Raw genomic sequence first — 15,336 nt, 5'->3', positions numbered from 1 at the left:
GCCCACTCACACTGGTCAGGGCAGAGCAGACAGTGGGGAGGCTGAGGGGAGCTTCAGAAAGGGCAGTATTGGGGCACAGACATCTGGAAAGGGGCCTGGGTATGCAAAGGAGGGACATTTTTTGGGTTTTGTTCTCTGCTCTTCTGAAATGGCTGGATATGTATTACATACGGACAATGTTTTTACTTAAAAAAAAAAAAAAAAAGACCAGCCAATAGGAGAGGGTTAATGGAAAACACTGCCTACCGGTGGGCCAGTGGGATGATGAGGCGTCTCCCACTGAGCTCCGTGTGTGGCGAGGCTACCCTGTGGGATCTCTCAGTCCCAGGAGCCTGCCGCTCAGCCCAGAACCCATGGGTGACTTGGATGCAGAGTGGCTTGGGGCATGCACTTCCCAGAAGCTGCTCAAAAACAGTAAGGAACCTCTGTGGCAGCTGGTCTGCATGGTCCCGCTCGCTGCAGGCCCTGGGCTGGGAAAGGCCCGAGTGAATCCGGGAAATGGAAGGCACCTCGCAAAAGGTGGGACACGCCAGCAGGCAGGACACCCGGAGCTGGCGGTGACAAGCAAGGGCCACCGGGGCTCTCCCCGGTTTGTGGGGCTGCTCCAGGGCTCCCTGGCCTCACAGCTATTGGGAGACCATCCAGGGGAACGCCCCTGTCCTCTGCCCACCTTCCCTCCCACACAGGCTGAGCGCCTCCTGGAAATTCCCAGCCCCGCGGCCGCTGAGGGTGCACCCTTCCCGGGGACCCCTGCATGGCCTCAAGGGAACGTGAGAGACCCGGAGGGGCCCGCCGGGTGGGTGGGGCTGGGGAGCAGGGCACGCATCCGCAGGCCTGGGCGTCCTGGGGTCCCAGGTCCCGGGGCTGGCTTCTCCCAGGACGCGGGAGGCCAGGCCGGCAGAGGTCTGGGTGGGCCCGGGGTCGCCCCTGCCCCCGCCCCCGCCCCTCTCCCCAGGGGCAAGAGGAGGACTAGAGATGAACTCCCAGGCACCTGCTCGCAAAGCGCCTGCGCGGAAGCCTGCGGGGGGCGGGGGGGGGTCTCTAGGTGTCCAGGGGGCCGGGGCGCGAGTCCGCAGGTGACACGGCCACCGGCCGCCAGGGGGCGCGCACTCACCAGGAAGCCCGACGTGCTGTCCAGCAGGCAGCGCACGCGGCACACGAAGCAGCGCGTCAGGAAGGCGGAGAAGTCCGTGGGCGAGCCCGCGCCCCCCTCCTGCGCGCGCAGCAGCCTCCCCAGGACAGCGTCCTCTGTGGCCACGACGGCAAGGGGGGGACAGGCAGTGAGTGCGCCCCGGGGGGCTCGGGCTGCACGGCTGGGTGGCCTGCCCGCCCTCCTGCCTGCGGCCTGCCCCTTCCACGGCCACGCACGTGTGCTCACAGCCACGCCCGGTCAACACGGTCACGCATGTGTGCACACGGTCATGTACGGCCACACATGGTCACACACATGCGCACATGGTCATATACATAGGCTCCTGTTCACACACCCACTCAGTCACATACAGTCACACGCAGGCTTCCCACACCACCGCCCTCTGCCTGGGCCCTGTGTGCTGCCACTGCCCCACAAAGCAACCTCACAAATACACACCCACTCACACACATCCCACTGCCCAAACACAACTCATACAGCCTCACACAACCCCAACTCATGTACCATACACACTCCCAAACTGACACACACCCCACCATGTACATACACACAGCCCACCCTCACACACACCACCCCACACATATGCAACCATCACACACATCCACACCCCACCTTGTACACACACCCCACCAGACACATCCCACCATGCACACATACACCTCATCTCACACACCACACAAACCCCATCTTGCACACACCCTCACACACACCTCACATACACATACCACCTCATAATACACGCTGCTAAACACACACACCCCATCTCTCACACACACACCACACACACCCCATCTTGCACACATACCACCTCACATACATACCCCGCCTCACACACACACCTCACCTCACACACACCACACACTCACACACACACACCATGCACAAACATCCCACCACACAAACACACACACTGCATCACACACATCCCATCTCCCATACATACCTCAAACACACATACTACCTTACATGTACATGTTGCCAAACACACATACCTCACGTCACACACACAACCACCTTATACACATACCCTCTCTCAGACACACACGACCTCACATACATACCCCCACCACACACATCCACACCCCACCATGCACACATACTCTGCCCCCTACACCCTGCCACACACACATCCTGCCACATACACACCCATATACACACCTACCCCACCAATACCCTCACATACCCACTCCCTCCATACACCCGCTCACCTCTATACATACATCTGCTCTACTACATGCACACACACATCCGCCACACACACCCATCCCCCATCCATCACATGCCCCCACTGCATGCCTGCCCTGTCTCTTGGACATACACACACACACATGCATGTGTGTTCCACTTAGCACCACTGGCATCTCTCCCTAGGCTACCCACCCATCCTCATCCCCACAGTGATCGTTGCTCTGACAAATTTTGCCTTCATCATTTGCCCTTAAAAATATCATTTCAGTACAACTGCATGTATGATTATGAATCAGTGGTCTTGTTTTTTTCTGAGTTTTATACAATGATATTGTGTATTGGCACCTGGGGTTTTCTTTTTTCACTCAACTTTGAGGTAAATCATGGTGTTGCCTGAGACTGTGGTAGAAGGTTTTCTTGAATTGTTTGCAACTTCTGACAAAGTGTGTGGAAGCGCTGGGATCCCAGTAGATGCTACCCCCTCCCCTTGACCTCCCATCTGCTCCGCTACCCATCATGGAGATGGAGGCCTGCGGCACATGTTGTGATGGCGCAGCGGCCATAGATCTGAAGGAAGTGCTTTGCTGGGCGAGGGGGGGACTCGCCCACAAGGGGTGAAGAGACAATAATCTTTGGGCCTTTTTTTCGGGTAAATCTAATGTGGGCCAAAGGAAATTCCTGGAAGATGTGCATCTTGAGGGCAAGTTTGCAGAGAGACAAGCACTGCAGCTTCTTCTGAGATGGTCTCACGCTCCAGCCATGCCAGAGATGCACATGCACGCAGGAGCTGGAGAGCTAAGTGGTGGCACCTGGAAAAGGGAGGGGTCGGTGGAATGGGGTCTCTGAAGGAGAAGGTGAGAAAGTATGATGGTCCTTTCTCAGGAGGCATCCACATGTTTACACAAACTGTTCCAAGTCTTGGTTAGACCCCAAGAAGACCCACAGACCCACCTGTCTCTGAGTGCAGGGGCTGCCCGAACACCACCTGCGGCGGGTCCATGGCCCAGTGGAGCTGCCGGCAGAAGTCCTGGCGGTCGTCCACGTGGATATAGTCGTAAATGTTTTGGTGCATCACATCCGTCTGCAACATGGCAACAGTTGTTTTAAACTAAGTGAATCTGCTTTACAAAGCCAGTGATTAATAATTGCAAAAACCATCTCAGGCTTAGCCATGGAAAGATGTCTCATGAGAAAGGCAGGAGTTTGGCCTGGAGGGCACTCCGTATCTGGGGGAATACATCTTACATACACCTGGAATGCCAGACATCTGACTCGTGCGAGGCCCCCCACCCACCCACCAGGCTGTGCTTTCGGGGACAGAGCAGGAGGCTCGGAGACCAAACACCTTCAGGGGCCAGGATACCCACTTTTCTCCAGGACTCAGGGGGCTCATCATGCTGTGTGTTTATGATGCCGGCACTTTTTGTCCTATCATAAAAGTTTATTAGGAAAGGATCCCTGAGAATTGAGGTGGGAACTGCCAGGTGAGACCAGAGTCTTAACATGAGACAGGAGCTGCCAGATGAGCTGGGCACCATCAGAATAGGTAAGAGCCTGGCCAGGCCTCCTAGCCATTGACTTCCTCCATCCCCAGGCCTGGCTGCTGCTTCCTTCTGTGATGCCATAGGACCTACTGGTCCCCAGCCCTCTCTCTGGTCCTCTGTCCTCCCACCTGCTTGAACCCTGAACACAGAGGCCAACCCTCAAAGGCACCAGGTCTACACTGGTAAGTTGCAGTCCAGGGCACAGAGGCTACAACCACGGGCTACAGAGATTGGCTTCTGAGGAACATGACTACTGCGGTTGTCAGCAGAAGTGTTTTCAGGGAATAGTGCACACCTCCCTCTTACCCTCCCTTAACTAAAGGGTGTCACCCATTATCCACACTGAGAGCCTGGCTGCGGAATGACACCTGAATAACTGGGTGATTTCTTCAGAGTGGGCCATTTCTACGTTTGTGTCATTTCCCAATAGGACCATTATGATAATTAGCTGGAGGGGAAGTTCCTGAAGAATGAAGACCAGAAGTTAGTTTGCTTCTAAAGAGAGTAACTAGTAAGCTCTCCCAGACTGGATGAGACCCACCATCTTTTCCAGGGGCCCGACTCTGGTCCATAATTCCACGGCTAAGGTTCACTGGGACCCCCCAATGTCAAACAAGATGCAACTGCAGGAATGTAGAAAAGGAACATGATCATCACTTGAAGTCTGAACTACAATCACTTGTGCATTCCTTAGTCCACGGAGAGTGTTTTCAGAGAAAGAAGTGGTCACAGAGAAGTCAGAATGCTTGCTCCTTGGCCATTGTCATCCAGGGTCAGAGGCTCTGGATGTCAACTTGGGGCCAAAAGGCAGAGACCAACTCATGGTGAAAGTGGACACACCAGGCTTTCCCCCACTCACCTGCCAGCTCCTAGCTCATCTGGTGGCCCTATGATCATGAGTGCCCTTCCCACAGGGCTGCTTTCCTAATAAACTCCTTTGATTCAGTACAATATATTGGTTGAGAAGTGCCCAAATCCTAGGCATACAGTTGGATGAGTGAGTTCTCAGTATACCCAACACTCAGATCAGGAAACAGGACACAACAGCTTCTCAGAGCTCCTTCCCCATATCCTCCTGGGGTGGCTGAGGTGCAGCCTACTCATGCTGCGGTCTGGTTATGTTTGTAAACGGAACACTGTTCTCCGATGTCTGTCCTCCCGCTCGTCACAGTTGTAATGTGTTCACCCATGCCGTGTGTGTGGCAGCACTTTCTCATGCCCACAGGGAGAGTGTTTCCCCTGGACTAACCCACAAGGTGCTGCTGTGTCTGAGTGCATTGCTCTTAGGTGCAAACTTCAGGGTAGGGTTCCTAGGTCGGGGGTGCCAGAGGGCCTGTGTTAGTAGACAGCACCAAGCACCTTTCCAGAGTGAGTGCACAAATACGCCACTGCAGCAGCACATGGCAGACCAGTCGCTTTACACTCTGGCTGACACACGACACTCTCAGCCTTCTGCGTCTGAGCCACAGTGGTGCACGTGCCATGGTTTCTCACCGTGATTTTAACCTGCACACCATGAAGATGAAATTGTGCATCTTCTCACATATTTATTGGTCTTCAGGTACAAGTGTGATCGTGTGTGCCTATGTCGTGTGGGAGGGCGCGTGTCAGCTGTTTGTGCCCTCCTCTCAGACTTCCATTGAGGTACCTTGCTGATTTTTCAGTTCTTTTTTTTTTTTTTTTTATGATAGGCACACAGTGAGAGAGAGAGAGAGAGAGAGAGAGGCAGAGACATAGGCAGAGGGAGAAGCAGGCTCCATGCACCGGGAGCCCGACGTGGGATTCGATCCCGGGTCTCCAGGATCGCGCCCTGGGCCAAAGGCAGGCGCTAAACCGCTGCGCCACCCAGGGATCCCTGATTTTTCAGTTCTTCATCTGCTCTGGAATTGGGTCCTTTGCTAGGTGGGCTCTGTTGCCAACATCACCACTTCCTGGCCTGCCATCCTGCTCTTCTGGTGGATCTAATGCAGCCAATTCATCAGTCTTTCCTCATGCGTGGGGTCTTGCCCTCATCAATCCCCTAACTCAGTCCTGAAGCTTCTAGAAACTTCTACTATCACTTGATATTTACTATGCATGGTGTGAGGTAAGAGTCTGGATTCATTTCTTTTCCGTGTGGATCCGGTTCACCCGGCTTTATTTGTTGACAAGACCACCATTTCCCCACCACTGGGCAGCATCCTCTTTGCTATAAATCCCACGATCCTGCACCTGTATCTGCTCTGAGCCCCCAGTTCTGTCCTGTGGGCCTGTTTATCAACCTTTGTGCCAATCCTACACTGTCCCAACAACCGGGTTTCATAGGCAGTCTTGTGTCCAGCATGTAAGGGCCCTGTAATCACCACTCTTACTCCTTTGCCCTCTCCAGATGGTCCTGGATAGTCCCATCTCTCTGCATTCCCAAAAGCTTGGCCATTTCCACCTAGAAAAGCTGCTCATTTTTAAAAATAAATTTATTTTTTATTGGTGTTCAATTTACCAACATACAGAATAACACCCAGTGCTCATCCCGTCAAGTGCCCCCCTCAGTGCCCATCACCCAGTCACCCCCACTCCCCGCCCACCTCCCCTTCCACCACCCCTAGTTCGTTTCCCAGAGTTAGGAGTCTTTATGTTCTGTCTCCCTTTCTGATATTTCCCACACATTTTTCTCCCTTCCCTTATATTCCCTCTCACTATTATTTATATTCCCCAAATGAATAAGAACATATAATGTTTGTCCTTCTCCGATTGACTTACTTCACTCAGCATAATACCCTCCAGTTCCATCCACGTTGAAGCAAACGGTGGGTATCTGTCGTTTCTAATGGCTGAGGAATATTCCATTGTATACATAGACCACATCTTCTTTATCCATTCATCTTTCAATGGACACCGAGGCTCCTTCCACAGTTTGGCTATTGTGGACATTGCTGCTAGAAACATCGGGGTGCAGGTGTCCCGGCGTTTCATTGTATCTGTATCTTTGTGGTAAATCCCCAACAGTGCAATTGCTGGGTCTTAGGATAGGTCTATTTTTAACTCTTTGAGGAACCTCCACACAGTTTTCCAGAGTGGCTACACCAGTTCACATTCCCACCAACAGTGCAGGAGGGTACCCCTTTCTCCACATCCTCTCCAACATTTGTGGTTTCCTACCTTGTTAATTTTCCCCATTCTCACTGGTGTGAGGTGGTATCTCATTGTGGTTTTGATTTGTATTTCCCTGATGGCAAGTGATGCAGAGCATTTTTTCTTGTGCATGTTGGCCATGTCCATGTCTTCCTTTGTGAGATTTCTCTTCATGTCTTTTGCCCATTTCATGATTGGATTGTTTGTTTCTTTGCTGTTGAGTTTAATAAGTTCTTTATAGATCTTGGAAACTAGCCCTTTATCTGATACGTCATTTGCAAATATCTTCTCCCATTCTGTAGGTTGTCTTTTAGTTTTGTTGACTGTATCCTTTGCTGTGCAAAAGCTTCTTATCTTGATGAAGTCCCAATAGTTCATTTTTGCTTTTGTTTCTTTTGCCTTCGTGGATGTATCTTGCAAGAAGTCACTGTGGCTGAGTTCAAAAAGGGTGTTGCCTGTGTTCTCCTCTAGGATTTTGATGGAATCTTGTCCCACATTTAGATCTCTCATCCATTTTGAGTTTATCTTTGTGTATGGTGAAAGAGAGTGGTCTAGCTTCATTCTTCTGCATGTGGATGTCCAATTTTCCCAACACCATTTATTGAAGAGACTGTCTTCCAATGGATAGTCTTTCCTCCTTTATCGAATATTAGTTGACCATAAAGTTCAGGGTCCACTTCTGGGTTCTCTAAAGCTGCTCATTTTTTATGTCAGCACCTCTACAACGTGATCTGACATCTTTATAATGATAATTGGAGCCCTCCAGTTCATAAATATGGCATATCCTTCTGTTTATCTAGTTCTTCTTTAATTTCTATAAATAATGTTTTATATTTTGTGTGAGGTACTGCCTACCACTTGGTTGACTCATTGTGGGAATTTGGTATTCCTCTATCCTGCTGTAGATGATGGCATTTCCCCGTGCTGACCTCTGAGCACCAGGCAGTCACAGTTCCCATGGTGAGTTAATACACAGGCACTGTCATTCAGTTGTTCTCTCGTGAGTTTTGGTGGGTGATCCCATGCTTTGCAGAATCCCAGAAAGCGGGTGTCCCTGGGTGCCCTGTTCATGTGTTCCCACACCTTAGTTAATTAATATGGACAGGATGTGGAATTAATGCAAGAGGGGGTCTGCGGCTTAACCAAACCAGGAGACAGACCAACTGGAAAGATATTTCTGACTCAGACAAATTTGAGGATGTATCCAGTATGGATACTTTTCAGGTTGGGGGAATAAAGTACCGACTAGTGTGACACGTCTGACTGCCCTTAGTCTCCTTCCTGTCCCAGGATCTGCTCCCTACAGAGCAAGGTCGAGGAAAATACGCAGTGGGGAGATGTGACAAGGAGTAGAGAGAGTAACATAATAATTATTCAAATAGTGGAGCGAAATATGGTCTATATATACAGTGGAATATTACTCAGCCATCAGAAAGGAAGAATACCTACCATTGGCTTCAACGTGAATGGAACTGGAGGGTATAATGCTGAGTGATGTAAGTCAATCAGAGAGGACAATCATCATATGGTTGATCCTGGAGTACCGGGATCGAGTCCCACATTGGGCTCCCTGCATGGAGCCTGCTTCTCCCTCTGTCTATGTCTCTGCCTCTCTCTCTCTCCCTCTCTCAATCTCTCCCTCTCTCTCTCTCATAAATAAATAAAATCTTTTTTTAAAGAATAAATAAATAATATAAAAAAAGAAATAGTGAAAGGGATTATAAGGGAAAGGAGTAAAAATGAGTGAGAAAAATTAGAGAGGGAGAGAAAACAAACCATGAGTCTGAGACTCCTAACTCTGGAAAACGAACAAAGTGTAGTAGAAGGGGAGTTGGGTGGGGGGTTGCGCGGGGGGTTGGGGTGACTGGGTGATGGGCACTGAGGAGGGCACTTGACAGGATGAGCACTAGGTGTTATATTATATGTTGGCAAATCAAACTTCAATTTAAAAAATAGGTAAAAAAAATAGTGGAGCAAAAATCAAATAGTGGAAAAACAAACACAGCTTTGATAAAGTATACACAGCCTTTATTTTAGCTCTAAGTCACCACTTATGGAGTTAAGAATAAAATCATTACTAATTTTTACAAACCTCATTCCAATCATTGTCATCTTTACTTTCTGTGCAAATTGTGTACACATCTGGTACCTGCCTGTGGGATCTTAGCTGCTCTAGTGCCATCACCGGGTTCACACAGGGACAGCATTCCCCCAGCTGCTGGCCTTTGAGGGAACCGACCATGTCTTGAATCAGTAAATGTCAATGGCAACTAAAATATGCATCTAAAACTTGTTCATCGCAAAGACTCCTGAATCTGAAGATACTAAAATAATGGATTTCCAACTTTTAAAGCATTTTGTGAAAGAAGCTCACAACAGCACAAAGCTGTTCTAATATTTTCCTGAAACATTTTGCATAAATAGAGGCAATGCCTGATTAAATGGCATTTGGAAACAATTTCCTTATAATAAAAGGCAAAACTTTATTTTGCATCTAACACTTGGTGGAAAATAACCAAGCTCCAAGAAAACAGAGAATCCAGGTAGTATGTTTAGGCCGAGGACCATAGCTGCTCCTCAGGACATTTGCATTTACCACCGAGGCAGCCCCCGGATCATGGCTGAAGGTGGGCAGCCCTGGGTGTGTCTGGAGAATCCACAGGGCAACTCAGCTCACAGTGGAGGAGGAGAATCCTGAGCTTGGAAAAGGCAGACCAGACCCATTTTTCTAGATTTGGGGCTTGTACATGGAGTCGGGGAGACAAAACCAAGGGCTTCATCGTTTGGAGGCTGGAATCACATGGTGTCCACAGCTTGTTTGTGGCCATCAAAGGGCCTCTGAGCTCCGTGCTGCACAAGGGGCCCCGTAGTTAGAGAGCCATGCAAGCACAGCTACCTTGAGAGTCAGGGGGCTCCTCTGTTGGGCGACGTCTTCCCCAGCACTTCCCATCTCCTGCCACGCATCTTGCACATCTTCAGGAGGTGGAGACAGACCCAAGGACACAGTGGTGGGGCCCTATCATCACCTACTGCAGCCTCCCGTGAGTGTCACCAGGCGGCTGATTGCTCTGCTCATGGAGGAGGAAACAGGCTCAGAGAGAGCAGGGCTGTGCTTAGACCCACTGTCTGACCGGGTGGCCCCAGGAGTGCCCTTGGTGGTCACCACACTCACCACACTTCAGCCAGCCCACACCCAGCCCTGTCTGGGGGTCCTGGCCAGGCCTTGCCTCCATGAGCCACAGGGTCGACCCAGGCCATCCTGTGAGAAGGCCAGTGGCCAGGACACCATGTGTCACCCTTCGGTCCTGGGCTCAGGTGGTAGGAAAGCAAATGTAGAGGTGAGTGTAAGAGGAACCGCTTCTCAGAATCATCTGTACAGTGACAGCCACTTCAGTTTTGGATATGAATCAAACTGACAATTCATGGAAATTAGATGGAATGCTCCAATCAGCCTCAGGGGCCTCAGACCGACTTGAATTTTCACATGTGTTAAAGGACCCTCATTGTCTGATACTGGCTTCCACTGCCCTTCGCTTCTGGGCACCCTTGGGTCTTCCACCTACCTAGCGAGATTTTTGTTATCAACTCCACATACTGCCTCACTGGGTTCTGATCCTGGATCCTGCACACATTTCCCCTCTGCTGGCAAAGGTTCTCCTGGTACCACAGGAGGGCGGCTGGGCCCCTGAGTGTCGGCCACACCTGGCCCAGGTCCACCCGCCATGGGGTAGCCTTCCCCAGGACCTGGCCAGCTTCCTGGTGGGCAGTTTCCCCCTGGCTTGGGGCACCTCTGTGACCTCTCTACCACCCAGGGGCCATGGCCTCACCCTCACCAGTGAGGAGGACCCGGCCTCCTGCGGGCTCTGTGGCCCCTCCACACTCTGTGCTCTTGTGTTCCTAGTTAATGATTCTTTATACTAAACTTACAGTAATTCTTTATATTAAGCCATTCAAATCACTTCACAGTTCCTGCCTCCAAATAGGACCCTGACTGATAGACACACAATATGCCTCATTTTTCAAAGTTCTGTTTTGTTCTTTCTCTAAGCTGCCTATTTCTATGTCGAATGGAGTGTGTTCATAATTTTGCATGGTGAACCCCTCTTCAGAGAGAATGGCTGTGACCCTACTGCTGAAAGGTCATATTTGTGTTTCCCTGGGCCCTGAGATCTCTTCTGTCCACTGCTAGCTCTGGACTTGGGGGCCTGCCTCACGCAAGAGTGTGAGTTTGGATTTGGACTTCAAGCTGAAGCTTTGGATTTCTCATGAGCAACTTCCTTCCCTCTCAGAGTCCAGGCAGAGGTGTCCTTTCCTCTCCCTGGGCCATGGGTGGGGGTTCCAGCGCACCTTTTCTTGGAGGAGGATTCCAGTGTTTGATGGGTCTCAACCCCAGAGCCCTGCCCAGATATTTGGAATCATCCAGCCTGGGCAGGCCTGGGGCAACGGGCCAAATGAATGAATTGTCTGCACATCAGTAAGGGCATTTCTTTTTTTTTTTCTTTTCTTTTTTTAAAGATTTATTTATTTATGATAGAGAGAGAGAGAGGCAGAGACACAAGCAGAGGGAGAAGCAGGCTCCATGCCAGGAGCCCGATGCGGGACTCGATCCTGGGACTCCAGGATCGTGCCCTGGGCCAAAGGCAGGTGCCAAACCGCTGAGCCACTCAGGGATCCCCAGTAAGGGCATTTCCAGAACACACCATTCCCTGAATGTGCCCTCTACCTGAGGTTCCACACAGGGATACTGCAGCAAGGAGAGGCGCCCTGGTGCTCACCAGCCCCTCACTGAGTGAGAGACAGTGGTCAGGGCACAGCCAGCAGAAGTCACTGTCCTGTATGCTGTGACACCCTGCACACTGTCACATGTCCAAACCCTAGAGAAAGCTGAGGTGTGGAAATCCTTACCTGATAAAAGCTCCATGATAGGAGAAGCCTGATTTTACAGGTGTTTAAGGCTGGAAGACAGAAAGCACATGCAAGACAGTGGGAGCCACTGAGTAGTAGATGGAAGAGCTGTTTACCTGGTGGAAGCCCAGATAGTCCACGATTGTTGCTGACGCATAAAATATCATGCCTTCTGCACTCACGACGAGGGCAAAGCCATCGAGAGACTAGAAGAGACAAGAACTTGAGTTGGCTCCTGCATGCATTCTTAAAATCCTCACAATGAGAAAGTGCAAGGATTGTTTTTGCTGCATTTTCAACCATTTCTCCCATTTTGTAGTCTGTATTCACAACCTCCAGAAACACCCACTTTTAATTTATGACTCTTATGCAACAGATCCCAAGTTAGCAGATGACAGGGGATCTTGGTCATGGGTTATAAGCTTCAAGACTTGTGTCCTTCTTTATCTAGTGATTATAAAACTCATGTTTCACAAAATGCAAACATCATCATGACAAGCTGAGACTCCACCAGTACCTAGACATTATACGAGCCTTACTTCACTATGTGGACTGTCCCTGTTCATGCCTTTCTTCCAGCCTGTGTTATGGTTTTCCTTGGTTTTATCATGAAAAAATTTTGACCTCCATCAAACACTATTTCTACATCTACTGAAATAATCACATAATATTTCTTTAGCCTATTAATGTGGCAAATTTGGTGACAGGTTTCTGATGATGAATCATTCTTGCATATTATGGGGTAAGTCTCATTGTAATTTTTATTTTTACTTTTTAAATATTTTATTTATTTATCCATGAGACACAGAGAGAAAGGCAGAGACACAGGTAGAGGTTGAAGCAGGCTCCCTGCGGAGCCTGATGCAGGACTCATAATTTTTAATATGTTCTTGGAATTGTTTCATTTCACTTAGGAGATATTCATCTATACTTAAGGAAAAACTAGCTTACGACTTCATAAATATTTCAATTTGTATCTTTAAAATACAGACATTTAGAGACTTTAGATCAACTTTTATGAAGCTTGTGACTAATGGCAGTGTATCACAATACTCATTTCCCTTAATTTTGGATGATGTGCAGTACTTTTCTTTCTTCTTTCCTCCTTCCTTCTTTTCTTTCTTTTTTAATTTTTGCCAATTTGTGAGGTAATAAATTTTTTAATATTATTATAATTTTCATATCTTTGAGTATTAATGGGATTGATATTAATGAGATCTCATACATTCACTGCTAACCTGTACTTCTTCTTAAGTAAACTGTCCATGCACATCATGTGCTAATTTTTCTGTTAGGGTTTATAAATATCAATTTATAAGAGCTTTAAAATGACTGGTATTGAAGTTTTCTAGGCATCCTAGGATAATGGCAGCCACTTAAACCCAAATACCTTCACTTCTAAATGATGGAAAACAACAAGAATGAGCAAAACTATACAAATCCATGCCTTTGTCATGATGAGAACAAAGGGAGTTGGTAACTTCCAAGTACATATTAGCAGAAAAGACAGTACTAAGTCCCAGTGAGCTATGGAAGGAAGAAAGTATGTAGTTTCCTCTTATGAAACTAGTGGAAAGGAGCCAATCAAATCCAATGTAAGTGGAAAAAAATAAAGCAAGAATGGAAAAAATTGATGATATTGTTTAAAACTGACAAATAATAAACATCACCAACAAAGTCAAATTTGGTTCTTCGGAAAGATTAATAAAATTGATAAGCTCCTAGAAAATTTGATCAAGAAAAATAAAAATTGGGCAGCCCGGGTGGCTCAGTGTTTCAGTGCCGCCTTCTGCCCAGGTCGTGGTCCTGGAGACCCAGGATTGAGGGCACCCTGCATGGACCTGCTTCTCCCTCTGTCTTTGTCTCTACCTCTCTCTCTCTCTCTCTTTCTCTCTCTCTCTCTCTCTCTGTCTCTCATGAATAAACGAAATTTTTAAAAATTCTGTTTTAAAAAATAAAAATTACTGCCACCACAGATTTAAAATCATTACAGATCCTACATACATGAAAAGAGTAGTAAGAAAATATTAAGAATGAAATTCAATAAATTAAGCAATTTCAATGAAATGGACAAATTCCCTGAAACATACTAACAAAAGTGATATAAGAACAGCCAGAAGGGGCACCTGGGTGATTCAGTCAGTTAAGCATCCAACTCTTGATTTCAGCTCAGGTCATGATCGAGGTCTGCATGGGGCTCCACACTGGGAATAGAGCCTGCTTGAGAATCTCTCTCTCTCCCCTTTGCCCTTCCCCACCCCGTGCAAGCTCTCTCTCTCTCTCTCTCTCTCTCTCTCTGAAAAAAAGGAACAACTAGAAAATCTAAATAGCCTAATATCTATTAAACAAATTGAAAATTTTAAAAAGATTTTATTTATTTATTTGAGGGAAAGAGAGCATAAGCAGGGGGAGGTGCAGAGGAAGAAGGAGAAGCAGACTCTGTGTTGAGCAGGGAGCCCAGTGACACAGGGCTGGATACCAGGACCCCGAGATCATGACTGGAGCCAAAGTTAGGTGCTGCACCAACTAAGCCCCCCAGGTGCCCCTACACAAATCAAATTTGTAGTAAAAACCTTCCCATAAAGAAAACTCTAGTCCCATATCAAAAAACATAAAATACCTAGGAATAAATCTAATAAAAGATGTGCAGAACCCGAATATCCAAGAGATATGCTATGTTCTTGGATTGAAAGGTGCAGGGACGCCTGGGTGGCTCAGTGGTTGAGTGCCTACCTTCAGCCCAAGGAGTGACCCAAGGGTCCTGGGATCGAGTCCTCCATTGGGCTCCCTGCTCAGCGAGGACCCTGCTTCTCCCTCTGCCTGTGTCTCTGCCTCTCTCTCTTGTCTCTCATGAATAAATAAATAAAATATTTTAAAAAAATAAAGATTTTGTGCAGATAGAGTCCAGTTTCCAAAATCCATCTGTAGATGTGATGCCACCTAATCCCAATCTCATGTGCAAAGGGCCCACTTTACTAAAGAAACCATGGTAAAGAAGGACACAATTTCAGAACTTATGCTGACTTCTGACTTAGTGTAAAGTCCTGGTAACCAGGACAACATGGCGTTAACGTGTCTGGGACAGCTGGTTGTCTATATGGAAAAAATGAACACTGACTCCTATCTAATTCCACAAAAATTAATTCAAGACATAGTTTAGGACTAAAGATAAAACCCCATAGTCATAATATTTCTAGAGGAAAATAAAATGTCTTCATGAGTTTGGGATAGGCAGATATGGATAGGACAAAACACTAGCCCTTCATGGGAAAACTTGACAGACTGGGCTTTATTAAAAGACACTGTTTAAGAATGAAGACACAAGCCACAGACTGAGAAAATGATATTTATGGTACATTGACAAAGGACTTTATCCAGAATATGTAAAGAAGGTCTATAAATCAATAGTAAAAAGATGAACAACCCAATGTTTAA

General features: G+C 48.0%; 1 protein-coding gene across 1 annotated transcript in view; it reads right to left on the bottom strand.

The window, feature by feature from the left end:
- The window catches only part of AHRR (aryl hydrocarbon receptor repressor), an 81,493-nt gene that overhangs the window by 10,390 nt on the left and 55,767 nt on the right, over window positions 1–15,336 (bottom strand). Inside the window, exons 5-7 of the mRNA XM_072752652.1 lie at window positions 12,018–12,107; window positions 3,293–3,422; window positions 1,115–1,248 (exon numbers count right to left, since the gene is read on the bottom strand). Of these exons, the coding sequence (XP_072608753.1) occupies window positions 1,115–1,248; window positions 3,293–3,422; window positions 12,018–12,107 (354 nt within the window). The remainder of the gene's footprint in view (window positions 1–1,114; window positions 1,249–3,292; window positions 3,423–12,017; window positions 12,108–15,336) is intronic.

Source organism: Vulpes vulpes, chromosome 3 (genome assembly GCF_048418805.1).
Source record: "Vulpes vulpes isolate BD-2025 chromosome 3, VulVul3, whole genome shotgun sequence".
NCBI lineage: Eukaryota > Metazoa > Chordata > Mammalia > Carnivora > Canidae > Vulpes > Vulpes vulpes.
The sequence above is the reverse complement of the archived record's forward strand: the minus strand, read 5'-3'. Positions and strand labels throughout refer to the sequence as shown.